At 47.0% G+C, this 13545-nt stretch overlaps 1 protein-coding gene across 6 annotated transcripts in view; it reads right to left on the bottom strand.

The window, feature by feature from the left end:
- Positions 1–13545, bottom strand: part of FGD5 (FYVE, RhoGEF and PH domain containing 5) — an 85117-nt gene that overhangs the window by 34893 nt on the left and 36679 nt on the right. For all 6 annotated transcript variants that reach the window (XM_064156075.1, XM_064156076.1, XM_064156078.1 and 3 more), the window contains exon 6: positions 1387–1535. In XM_064156075.1, coding sequence (XP_064012145.1) covers positions 1387–1535 — 149 coding nt within the window. The remainder of the gene's footprint in view (positions 1–1386; positions 1536–13545) is intronic.

Raw genomic sequence — 13545 nt, 5'->3', positions numbered from 1 at the left:
TGGGGATCTCAGAGCAACAGTGTCTGCGGTACCACAGGCATGGGGAAGGACCTACTGAAGGATTCAAGGGTGGTGGTGGCTGGGAACCTCCAACTGCACAGCCTATGCCCTAAGACAGCCTGCTCTTTTCTCCAGTGCCATAGAGTAGTCCTGGGCAGCATCTTGGGGCATTTCCAGTTGTGTCCCTTCTGTCTTAGGGAACAGGCAGCATGCTGCCAGAGTGTGGCTGTGTCTTCTTTAGGACACAATTCACTTTAGATCTCAGTTGGAAACACCACTTCTGTTTATGTTAGGACACTATAAATTATAAATCTCTGAAAAACGTCAAGAATTTATTTTGTTGTTTCTAACAGTCCCTTGGTGGACAGGAGCCAATATACAGCCCCTTTTAGCCTTTCCTCTCTATGCTGTGTGCTTTGACTTGAAAGTGCAAAGCTGACTGGAAGGGCTGTGCTCTGCATTTAGGATTGTCACCCAGAAGTTCTCCTAATCTAGTTGACTTCCTTCACTGCCCAGTGGCAGTGCTAGGATGGGATCAGCCACATTCAGTGACAACTGCTTCCTGGAGTTCAGCATGGTGGAGGTGTGGGGTTGCATGCTCCATCGTAAGCTGTCAGAGCCAGAGTAGTTCAGGCTAGGCCAGGGCACATGCTGGCTGCTGTTGGTTAGTCAGCTTGGGTCTGCAAAGGTAATTGCTCTTAGATATTTGTGTTGGAGCAGTTTGATGGGCTGCTGGGACAGCCTGGCCTAAGTCAGCAGTCTCTGTAACTGAATGAATTTGGGAGCTTTGACTGTCCTCTGCATGATCTTATTCTCTCATAGAAAGACTTTGCCCTGTAAGGATGTTTGGCTTAGGTAGAGTCCTTTAGCAGGCTGACAGTGTCTGTTTGGCTTGGAAGCTCAGCCTGTGCAGAGTCCTGCCTTGGTGCTGTGAGTGAGGGGGGTGTCCCTTAACTGAGAGCGAGGCAGTTGCTATATAGAGTTCTAAAAGCAGATCTATAGGATCATTTTTGATGTTTGCTGCTGCTGCTACCTCTCCCACAGCATGAGTTTGTGGCCTTCAGGCCATAAGTGTGAAGCCACTTGGTGATGGCTATGAACTGATATCAGAGGATAACACACGTGAAGCAGGATGTCCTCTCACTGACTGATGGGGCCATTTCAGAGCTGGGGGCTGTGCACTCCACAAGCCTTTCAGTATTGGGGTTCTTAGCCTAACAGACTCTGCATTTGCTTCCTCCTACTTGTGTGCAAAATCTGCCAAAGTAGTTCAGCTTCTACTCCTTGCAGCCTCCCTGTTAGTGGTGTCAAGGCAACAGTCAGGAGTTCACCCACCTGCTGTAGAGGGTATGGTAAGGCCATCAAACCATGCCATTCCATACTTACCATTTAAGCACTCTTTCTTCAAGTTCCCCCAGGATGTCTTGGTGCAATTCATAAATTTCAGGGAGTTTGCTTAAGCCCTGCTTGAGTTTAACTTCTTGTTCATTTTCATCTTCTTCTCCAAGGACTTTCAACATATTTTCATAGAAATCCTGAGAGCAACAATACAGAAATTAGGCAAAGAGGCTTAAAGTCTCTTTACTGAAATTACCATGACAAGTTCTTGGCTCCTAAACTATGTGTTCTAAGAGTTGTAAGAGATGCTACCAACAGTGACAGAATGTGCTCAGTATAGCAAGGAGACCACAGCTTAAGTTTACTGCTGTCCATTAGTTCATACATATTTTCAGCTGAATTTCACAGTGCTGTCCACCCAAACCTGAGCATTTCACCTGGCCAAGCTGCCAGACCTTTATGCATACAATCAATTTGGTATCTTATTCTTTACCTTATCTTTTTCCTGCTTTTCTGAGTGCAGTTGGTCTCATTTTATAATGGCTTAATTTCTTTAAATGGATGAGATTCTCTCCTCACTTCATTGGATCCAACAACTTGACATGAAATACATCAGCATCTACATGTCTTGTGCTAAAATTTGCAATGCTTGTCTCCAAATACGAACTCAAAGCTATAAATTCAACCTATGGAACAAATAATGTTCCCCACGAAACCAGAGTCCTTTTTTCCTCATCTCAGAAATGGTTTTGATCCCAAAGTGGTTCATAAATCATGTGGGCATAGCAGTAATTTTCTCTGTATTACAATGTAGCCAGCTCTGGTACATCATAGAGCATCTGTTTTAGAATGCTTAGCAAAATATTTCCCCAGCTTTGTCATGGAAGTGAGGAATAAGGCCTCCATCTGAAACTGCAGTGGTAGTGGTCCCAGGCATTAAAAAATCATCTCAACAGCAGCCAGCAAATACTTTATGTGTAAAACATTGCTTAAAGTCTCCTTCATCCAGAGCTCTGAATGCTGCAATGTTTTCAGGTCAAAGCCCGATTCCTACAAAATCCATCTTCTCTGCTTCAGATGTGCAAAGGAGCCTTTGCTGGCACCTGGGTACACTCATGAGCCCTTAACCCTGTGGAGCCCCGGCCCCTTCCAGGTTCCTACCCCATCCACTGCTGATTCCCATGCCTGTTGCTGCCAGACACAATGCCCTCTTCACAGGTGGCAGCTGGAGGAGCTGAGACATTTAGAGGTGCCTAGGCTTTGTGGAGGTCTGATGCAGGCTGTGGCCACTGGGTGCAGGGCGATGCCACCCCAATGAGACGGGAAGGCTGTCTCTGCAGAGGTGTGACTGATGTTCTGCTGCTGAGAGGTGAGGCAGGAATCCCAGGAACCCAGGGATCCTGGCTGCCTTTCCCGGCAGCTAGGGCACTGTAACTGGACAGTTTATCTTCGCAGCAGCATTTGCTGTTCCAAAGCAGCTGCTTTCATTCAACAAAATCAAAAGGGCGTGGCTTCAGCACCTGCTGCTTCAGTGCTGCTGCAAGGCACAGTTAATTGAAAAGTGTCAGTGTGGTGTTCAGTGTCTGTCTGAGGATGCTCCTGCAGAACTGTTACAGATTTAGGCCATTTAACCAGGACATCAATCAATCAGCTGCTCTAACAGTTGCTCAGAAGGTGATTCTGATGGGTGACTTAACAGAAACGGCAGCTCAGAGTCCCACCCCCCTGTATGTGCTGTGGCCAAAAGGGCTGTGATGGGAAGCAACTGCCTGATAAAAAGAAATCTCTAAGGTTGAGCAGCTCGTTGAATGATGCCAAGCTGTTTCTATCCATCCCTGAATGAGGATGGGATAGGTTGAGTATCTTTCTCAGCCAGGATCATGAAACTTTGTGCCAAAAAGTCAAATCCCGTTCCCTGAACCTGCAGAGACAAATCCTAGGAACTCCCCTGGGCCTTACTGGGATTTACTGTGGCATTTCTTATGGCTCTGGCTCCTGTCTAGTTAAGTTGAATAAGAAAAGAGGAGTCTGAGACAACTGATTTCTGAGAAGCTTGGTAATGCCCAGGTATGAGCAGCTCAACAGAGTGTGCTTCCCTGGGGATCCATATTTTATGTTATGTAGTCCACTTTAGCTTGGTATTGGTCTCAGCATGCTGGGGATCTGGTTAGTGTGGCTGTGGGACTGCTAAAAGTTTCTGTAAGGAGCAGGAAAGCCTCTGGGCAGAGGACTCCAAATTTCCTCTCCTCTCACCAGTATGAACTGTCTCCAGGCAAGAGCAGTTTTCAGTCCCTTCAGACTCATTCCTGACACTGTCAGCTGCACTGTGCACACTGGCACACCATGAACTGCAATAGTGAAAGGATCTAATAGATACCTGCCAAAAGAAAAGCTGCACCCAGGCTGTGGGGTGTTAGCAGCTAAGATAGATGAAGCATTTGTTTTCTGCAAAGCCACTAGAACTAGGAGAAAAGACAGATCATGATGACAGTTGTCTTCCTCACTAACTATATCCCAGCTCCTGTTTTATTCTGGTGTGTGAGGGAGCCTGTCCAACTACGTATTTCAGCCAGCACACACTCCAGAGGTCTTCCAATCAACTAAGCCAATCAATCTATCCTCTGGATGCTTTTCTTAACTCAGAGGAATCTACAACCTTTCAAAGTCCTCAAGTCACTGTAATTAATCCAGATTGGGAAAAGAGAAAGAATCCAAAGGGTTCTTCCATCTTATTGTGCCTGGGGAAGTGAATAGCTGCAGTAGGCTCACCTCTGATGTGCTTAAATAACCTATTGTGCCACAGCAATGTCATCTCCTCTAAATGACTGTCAAGCAGCTCTGAACCCGTCTGCTTTCCAGCACAGTGGAACAGCAAGATTAACACTCCTTTCCCACAGCATCTCATTGGATTTAATTAGTCATTAATTGCCTGCCCCTTTGATTATAATTAATTCTCAGACAAATTATTTCATTCCAGTTGCCTGGATAGCCAGTTTCCTAATGATTAGTAAAACCAGTAATTACTGTAAACACCCATTAAAAAAAACTGTCTCTGCTGAAAGTGCTGAGTGCCTGGGAAGCCATTAATCAAATGCAAAGTGCATTTGCAGTCTCACTGACTCTAATCAATCATGCCACCTGAAGGTTTCCAACTCTGTCACCCAAGCCCCATGTCTAAACACAGAAGGTACCAAACACTGAGGGACCTTCCTTGGACATTAGGAAGTTCTTTACTATGATGGTGATGGAACAAGTTGCCAGGGGAGGTCCAGAGGACCCAGCCTAGGGCACATTCAAGGTCAGGCTTGATGGGGGTCTGAGTAACCTGATGTAGTTGGGGATGTTCTCCACCACTGCAGGGAGGCTGGGCTAGATGACTTTTAGAGGTCCCCTCCAAGCCTATGCATTCTATGACATAATTCTCTTCTGTGTCAGAAATTTCTTAGAACAGGAGCATGAACTGGAGTCATTCAGTCCATGGCTCTGTCGTGATGGCTACACAGGTCAGCCTCATCGAGGGGCATGTGACACTACAGGTCTCATTCCTGTCTTATGCCTATACCTGCACTAGTGTTCATGTGTGCAGGAGAAAGCATAACCTAAGCTGGTTAGGTGACAAAGAAGGTCAGAAATTGTGCTATAAAAATACATTTTTGAAACAGAAGACTTTGAATTACACTCGAACACACATAAGTAAGTTCTTTACAGCCCATCCAATGGCCAAATGCCTAACATCCCTGAAATAAACCCTACACATAATTAAATGAAGCAATGGTGATCAAACCCTGCAGTTAAAAAGGCAAATTTGTTGGTTAGAGGTGTTCTTCTTTTGTTTGTGCACATCACTAACACACACAAGTTACATTTTCCCCTCAAGAAAGCCTCTGAAGAACTCCTGCTCTCTCCTGGAAATAGAGAATGTAACCTGGAGCCTGCTGTAAGCGCAAGGAGAAATGTGGGGTTAGTTTCAACAAGATCTTGTGGTTTATGTGGAGCACTGCCTGTCACATGCTTGACTTGCAGTAGAATGTGAAACCCTCTGTGAGGTGAAGAGACTGACTGTAGAGTGCTGGGATATGAGATGCTTTAGAGATGCTGGCAGTGCCAACCAATGCTAAGAGGAAACATTGATTACAGGACAGGTTTGGGACCTGGCTGAAGGCTATGGAAAGGCAGCCCAGTTTACCTGGGATCAGCAGCCTGGAGACCTTAGTAGCAGGGAGTTAACTCCAGGTACTCTTTCAAAGGAGGCAGCAATGCCAGCAACCAAAGCAACAAAGTGCTCTGCAGAGTTCAGTGTCTTGGAGGGTTCAGCACCTGTGGAAAATGTGATATTCTCATCCAGAGGCCCGAGGGGTAGCTCGTGGAAAGGAGTTAGTGCTGCAGTTTGCTTCCAGGACTTTGAGAGCAGGTGCCGAAACAGTGAGGTTCTGTGTTAGATATCGCCAGTTACAGGACCGAGTACACTGGAGTCCAGCTACAAGACTCAGTGGTAGCAATCCTGTGTGCCTATCAGGAGTCATTTTGCAAGACAGAAAGAAGTCTTGCATAGTCTAATGCAGAGCTTTGAAGGAGCTGATAATCTGCTGTTCTTGCAGCCACCTGCCAGAGAAAAACTATATAAATTTATAGCAGCCAAAGGTCTGACCTCTGATGCTGTCATGGCTGAATCAGCTTCCCTCTTTACACCTCTGCTCTGTGTTAAAGAACAGCAAAGAACTGGTGGGTGAACAAATCCACCTAGGATACTTCGGCATTTTTCAAGGAGGGTTCTCATTGTGTGAGTTTCCACTGAGGAACTGAGGCAAAAACCTAAACAGAGGGTGTGCACACCAGATGCAGCAGTGGAAAGCCCCAGGTAGTTTTCCACCTCAGCCCCCACGGGGGGATGCTGCAGAGGCCATGCCTGCACACAGCACTTTCACCCTGCTCATACTGCAGCATCCAGACCTCTCTATTTATGAGTAAACAATGAAACATGCACACATCTAAAAATCATTTTGCCTATGTCTAGACTGTAAGTGCCTCCCAAGTCAAACTGGTATTATAATGAGCTGATAATACCGAGAAGTAGCATATTTGTGCCTTTGTGAGTGGGCCAGGGAGGACAGCAGGAAATCTCACTGCAGCCCAGACTTTATAAAGCTGGAGTGAACACTGCATAAAATGGTGCAGGCTTTTATAACCACTTCTAAAATGAGGGTGGATTCAGCAGGTACTGCATGCTGCAGGATCCAAGGCTCTTTTGGACATCTAGGCATTACACCTGAGGGGAGAATGAAGAGTTCAAAGGAGAAGAGTCTCCATACTAAAGCTGAGTGCAGGCGGGAGATGCTGTACAGTGTGCTCTGAGCCAGTGCTCAGAGGTTTCTGGAGGCATCTTCGTTATGGCCAGCATCCTCTCTCCTAGTGATGTAAGTGAAAGTGGCACCCCTGAATTACAAAGTGGCACATCTGTAGCAGAGTGAGTGACCCTTGATATGCACTGAGCAGTGATCTTCCCAGATTCCTCGTTACTGAGCTCAGCTGAAACAATGCCAGCTGAACAGCAGAAAATGCTATCACAGCAGACACAATTAGTCTCTTATCCCGCCCGTGCAGGGTACAATCTAGGTCAGGAACCCTGCACTCCCATGCAGTCCAATACATTCATCCAAAACACTGCAGCTGAGTTTCAGCACTGGTGAGCTGCAGAGTGAGCACTGCAAGCACTCTATCGGTGGGACCTGTTACCAGGGAATTGTCCTCATGCCAAAGGTGCTCCTGTGACTTCTCTCTCCCTTTAAGAAATAGACAGATTATCTGCAAGCTATTTGGGCTCAACATTCCCACTGCAGGAGCTCCCTGGGTGTAACATAGCTGTTTTCCCAGGGCTGACTTAGAAAACAATGAATAAATAAATGAGAAACCCTCTCAGCCCCCGGTGAGTGAGGGCTGGCTATTCTTCTGTAACAGTGTATCTTTAGGCTTTTATAAGAGCTTCAGAGGGCCTAACAGAGAGCTAGCTCCTCATTTAGCCAGCACATTCCATTTACTAAAGCATTTAATTAGGAAAGTAATGACTCGACTGGTCCAGCAGAACTTTGAACATCATCCAGGAAATTTACAGTAGCAGAAAAGGCTCAGCCAATCATTCACTGGAAGTGTAAATAATTAGAAAGATGGAGTTCTCTTTTGTCTAACCTGTAATAGTGGCTCCTACATCAGATGTTAAACTTTTGTCCCTGAGAACATGCTGTCCACAAGAGTTCTGAGAGTAGAGTTCAACCAGTGAGTCTGTCTTCATGACAATCTGCATTTAGGTATCTCTGAGCTAGTGACTCAAGCACTAGGACGATTTTGTTCTTCTTTATTTCCTAAGATTTATGTTGTGCTTTAAAGCCTTGGCATGCCCAGTGCAGGGCTGGATCCCAAACTGCTCTGACGGCTGGAGAACCAGCATATGTTGTGTCTGTTCATAGCCATATCTTCAAGTGCTGAGGAAGTGTACATCTGAGTCTCGGTGTTTCTAAGAGCTGTGGCCCACTGTTACATGGAAAATGCAAACCAGAAAACAGAATCAACTTTCCTTAAACAGGGAGGTGCAGGGGTAGTGGTTTTTCATTGCCAAGCTGCCCATTTCAGTACCGTAAGTCAGTAAATGCCTCAAAGAGAAGTCTTGATGACTTCAAGGGCTTTATGCACAGAAAATGTGATTTTGTGTACAAAAGCCAAAGCCAAAATGAATATGAAGATGGTGCACTGTCGAGCAAGTGTTTGATCCTGTACAGAGAGAGATCCCGAGGCAGTCTGAGTCACACTGTTTGATTTGTGTACCTCCAGTAAAGTCATCTGAAACAGACTGGCTGAAGGAAAGCAAATAAACCAGACTCTTCATCATCTAAGGTGATGTGCAAAACATTAGGCTGAGAAAGCAACCTGCAGCTTTTCTGTTCGGGAGTAAGCAGGAGAAGGAAACAAGGAAAATGACTTTAAAAATCTTGAGGATTAGATTATCCTGAAGGAAAAGTAAAGAGCAATCAGCTTTGGAAAACGTAAATTGTGGGCAACAAGAGATGAAAGTTTTGGGCCTGGAAGGCCCTGCCAGCCCTATCTGCTTAGTGCAGAGTAAGTTCTTAACTCCCTGCTCCAGAGACTTGCACTACCTTTGAGCAGGGTAACAGCCAGCCCTGTAGATTATTATCACTACTACCACACTAACTGATACCGAGTTTGTGAGCTATCACAATGTTTCCACTCTTTCAGTTCAACAGCAGAGTGGGTGTATGGAAATGTCATCGTTTTGGCAATCAATCAGTTTATTAAAGTCTCCACTGAAAGGCCAAACAGGTTCTGTTATGCTGAATGAATATCAGTGCCAGCCAAGCCTGCAAATGCTTCTGCTGTAGGCTTAAGAAAAACCTTTTATTCCCTTCTGAAAGTAGCTGGGGTGTGGTTTAGTTCCTTGCCTTTCTTACCAACATGTGGGTTTATATAAGAAGATGAGATCTGAGGGTTGAAGATGAGCATGTAGAAACTGTTTTCCTGAGAAAGTTGGTGATGAACATAAAGAAAAGTTTGCCTGAGCTGCGATATGCTCTCGAGGAAGCCTCTGGTCCTGACTGGACGTGAATGGGCAGTTTGGTGACTTCATGGTCACTGGTGGTTGCTTGTGACATCTGCCAGTGCCAACAGTGAGCAGACAGTGAAATGCAAGATTTACTGATGCCTCTATTTCTAACACTACTGAAATATGCAACAAGGAGTAATTAGTGAATTGTAACTTTTTGCACTGTGACAGAACTGAAAAGCCTCTGTTAAGCAATAATACCCCTGGAATCTGAGGAACTTAGATGTTGTAGAATTGGCAATGGTTTCTCTAGATTTCTGGTTCGGTCAACAGGTGGATATAAAGATCCAACGGTGCCTGACCTCCCCAGCAGCACAGCAGGATGTAATTACAATTCTGAGTCAGGGCAGGAAAACTCTGGTTTCATTCCCTCCTATCTTTGAGTCAGCTTTGGAGCACTGCAGCAGATGAAATTAACAATTGAGCAGAGTTTTTCCCTAGCTAACCTATGAGCTGCAATTTTTGAGAAGATTCTTTTTATTAGAGGTTACCAACAGTTTGGAGTCCATCCGGTGGGAGGGGAGCAGCATACCTTTGTATCCATAAATGTCTGTATGCTAAACAACTCTGGCAGAGGTATAAACCAGAATCTCTGTCCCATGTTAAAGCTGTTAACTTGGAAAAGAGAGCAAAAATGACATTTCCAGTTCCTTCCAAATTATTATCCATGATTGCAGTCCAGGCAAATGTTGTGGCTAGGAAAAGTGTGGGCACACAGACTGGTGTCTCATGCAAATACATGGGTGTGTCCAGACCCCTGAATGCAGAGAATGCCAGAGCCTGGCGCTTGAAATGGAGAGTGGTGGGTATGAAACCTGTGCGAGGCGTGAGCAGGTGAGTGACCTGCTCAGTATGGTGGCTGGGCTAAAGAAGGAAGTTGAGAGACTAAGGTCTATATGGGATTGTGAAAATTGACTGGTGGAGCCAGGCTATACCATTCCCAGGGGAGGGGCAGCAGGCGAGGGCTGCACAAGTAGAAGGTTCCGTTTCTTCTTGCTACCCAGATAAAACAGGTAAAGAAGGAGACCTGCGAGATGAAGGGGAGTGGAGGCAGGACCCCCCTGCAGAGGCAGGAGAACCCCCTCCCAATCTTCTCAGTCTTACCAGCTGCCCTTGCACCACAGATGTAGGGCACTAGAAACTGAGGATTGGGCAGAGGAGGATGGAGGAGAAAGTCCATCCACTCCATTGCCCAGGATATGTCAGCTGTCCTCAAGAATTAGGACTGGTGCAACAAAGGTAAAAAGGAGAGTGATACCTGTAGGGGATTCACTTCTGAAAGGAACAGAGGGACCAATATGTGGGGCAGACCCCTCTCACAGGGAGCTGTGCTGCATACCTGGAGCCTGGGTTAGGGATGTTGCTAGGAAAATTCACTCTAGGGACTACTACCCATTATTGATCTTCCATGTAGGAGGAGAAGAAATAATGACTGTTAGTCCTAGAACAAGCAAAAAAGACTTCAGGGCTCTGGGACAAGTGGTATGACATTCAGGGGCACAAATCATCTTCTCTTCTGTTATTCCAAGCAATGGCAGAGACATTGGGTTAAGCAGCCACATACAGTCTTTTAATACATGGCTCCATGGATGGTGTCACCACCACAAATTTGGGTTCTTTGACAATGGCAGGATCTATACAGCACCAGGGTTGTTGACACCAAACAGGAGATGCCTCTTGAAGCAGGAAGAAGGTCTTTGCAGAGGAAATTGCAGGGCTAATTGACAGGCTTTAAATGAGATGTGAAAGGGGAGGAGGACAAAATCATCAGGCTTCCATGTGGCAAGGTGTGGGAGGACACACTAGTGTGGGAGGAATGGGGGACTAGTAAGGGCTCTCAACCTGCTGCCCAGAAGCACACTGGGGACAAAATAATGCAGTCAAAGTCTTGCAGAGACGAGCCAGATACCCTTCAGGCAGTAGCTGCCAACAGGAAAACATCACAGGGCAATCCATGTGGCAGTGATGGCATGAGTAGTAGAGATAGGTTGATAGCTACAGAGGTGTCTGAGCATGGACAGGTGGGATCTGAGCCTAGGCTTAAAGTACAGACTGAGAAAAGAGTGGCCAAAGAACAGGATGAGGGAAAATCAGTCAGCAAGGCAGCTCCAATAGAGGCACCACTGAAATGCCTCTGCACTAATGCGAGGAGCATGGGGAACAAACAGGAAGAGTTGCAAATCTGTGCAAGCCTACAGGGTTGTGATGTCATTGGCATCATGGAGACATGGTGGGGTGGAGCTCACAATCAGAGCTAGGGGATAGATGGTTATAGACTCTTCAGGAGGGACAGGTAGGGGAGAAGGGGAGGGGGGGTTGCCCTCTACATCAGTGATAATCTGGAGTCCACGTGCAAGGCAAAGGTTAAGGTTAAAGGGAAGGCACATTATAGTAGGAGTCTGCTACAGACCTCCTGATCAGGAAGACAAAGCAGATGAAGCCTTTACAAACAAATAGGAGAAGCTTCATGATCACAGGCCCTGATCTTCATGGGGGACTTCAACCACCCTGACATCTGTTGGAAGGACAACACAGCAAAGTACCAGCGATCTAATTGGTTCCTGGAGTGCACTGATGATAACTTCCTTCTCCAAGTGGTAGAGGAACCCACAAGGAAAGGTGCTATGCTGGACCTAGTCCTCACCAACAAGGAGGGGCTGGTGAGTGAAGCTGAAGGCTAGCCTTGGCTGCAGTGACCATGAAATGGTAGACTTAAGAGCCTCAAGGCATCAAGGAGGGTGCATAGCTAACTCAGTGCTCTGGACTTTAGAAAAGCAGACTTCAACTTCTTCAGGGAGCTGTCAGCCTGACCTCAGTGCCAGGCAAGGTGATGGAACAGGTCATCTTGAGTGCCATCACACATCACCTACAGGATGGCCAAGGGATCAGGCCCAGCCAGCAGGGGTTTAGGAAGGGCAGGTCCTGTCTCACCAACCTGATCTCCTTTTATGATCACATTCCTGCCTGGTGAGCATGGGGCAGGCTGTGGATGTAGTCTGCCTGGACTTCAGCAAAGCCTTTGACACTGTCTGCCACAAGAAGCTCCTGGCCAAGCTGGCAGCTCATGGCTTGGACAGATTCACTCTGATATGGGTCAAGAACTGGCTGGATGGCAGAGCTCAGAGAGTGGTGGTGAATGGTACCACATCCAGTTGGCAGCTGTCACTAGTGGTGTGCCCCAAGGCTCAGTGCTGGGCCCAGTCCTGTTCAATTTCTTTATTGATGATCTGGACAAGGGGATTGAGTCCAGCATCAGTAAGTTTGCAGATGACACCAAGCTAGGAGCAGGTGTTGATCTGTTGGAAGGTAGGAGAGCCCTGCAGAGGGACCTGGACAGGCTGGATAGGTGGGCAGAGGCCAATGGGATGAGATTTAACAAGGCCAAGTGCAGAGTTCTGCACTTTGGCCACAACAACCCCAAGCAGCACTACAGGCTGGGGACAGAGTAGCTGGAAAGCAGCCAGGAAGAAAGGGACCTGGGGATGCTGATAGACAGGAGGCTGAAGATAAGCTATCAGTATGCCCAGGTGGCCAAGAGAGCCAATGGCATCCTGGCCTGCATCAGGAACAGTGTGGCCAGTAGGACAAGGGAGGTTCTTCTGCCCCTGTGCTCAGCACTGCTCAGGCCACACCTTGAGTGCTGTGTCCAGTTCTGGGGCCCTCAATTCAGGAAAGATGTTGAGGTGCTGGAAGGTGTCCAGAGAAGGGCAACAAGGCTGGTGAGGGGCCTGGAACACAAACCCTATGTGGAGAGGCTGAGGGAGCTGTGGGTGTGCAGCCTGCAGAAGAGGAGGCTCAGGGTGCCCTCATTGCTGTCTACAACTACCTGCAGGGAGGCTGTAGCCAGGTGGGGTTGGGCTCTTCTGCCAGGCACCCAGCAACAGAATAAGGGGACACAGCCTCAAGTTGTGCTGCGGGAAGTATAGGCTGGATGTCAGGAGGAAGTTCTTCCCAGAGAGAGTGATTGGCATTGGAATGGGCTGCCCAGGGAGATGGTGGAGTCACTGTCCCTGGAGGTGTTCAAGAAAAGACTGGATGAGGCACTTAGTGCCATGGTCTGGTTGATTAGGTAGGGCTGGGGGATAGGTTGGACTGCCTTGATCTTGGCGGTCTCTTCCAACCTGGTTGATTCTATGATTCTATGACAGGGAACCTGGGATGAATACAAAGATATTGTTTGTGCAACCAGAGCTCAGGTTAGGGAAGTTAAAGCACAGCTGGAATTGAATCTGGCTAGGGACAGAAAGGGGAACAAAAGAACTTCTTCAGGTATATCAGTGAGAAAAGGAGGATTAGAGAGAATGTGGGACCCTTCCAGAAGGGAAATGGAGAGCTGGTGACAAAGGATATGGATGAGGCTGAGGTACTCAATGACTTCTTAGCCACAGTCTTCAATGGCAGGGACTCCAACCACAATGTCCAAGTCTCAGAGGGCAAAAATAAGGACTGGGAGAAGGAAGATCTGCCAACTATAATTGAAGATCGTGTTTGTGAGCACCTAAGAAGTCTGAACATGCACAGGTCCATGGGGCCTGACGAGATCCACTCATGGGTCCTAAGGGCACTGGCAGATGAAGTTGCTCAACCACTGTCCATCA

This window comes from Pogoniulus pusillus, chromosome 16, assembly GCF_015220805.1.
Source record: "Pogoniulus pusillus isolate bPogPus1 chromosome 16, bPogPus1.pri, whole genome shotgun sequence".
In the NCBI taxonomy this organism is placed as follows: domain Eukaryota; kingdom Metazoa; phylum Chordata; class Aves; order Piciformes; family Lybiidae; genus Pogoniulus; species Pogoniulus pusillus.
This window is presented reverse-complemented; position numbering and strand designations above follow the sequence as displayed.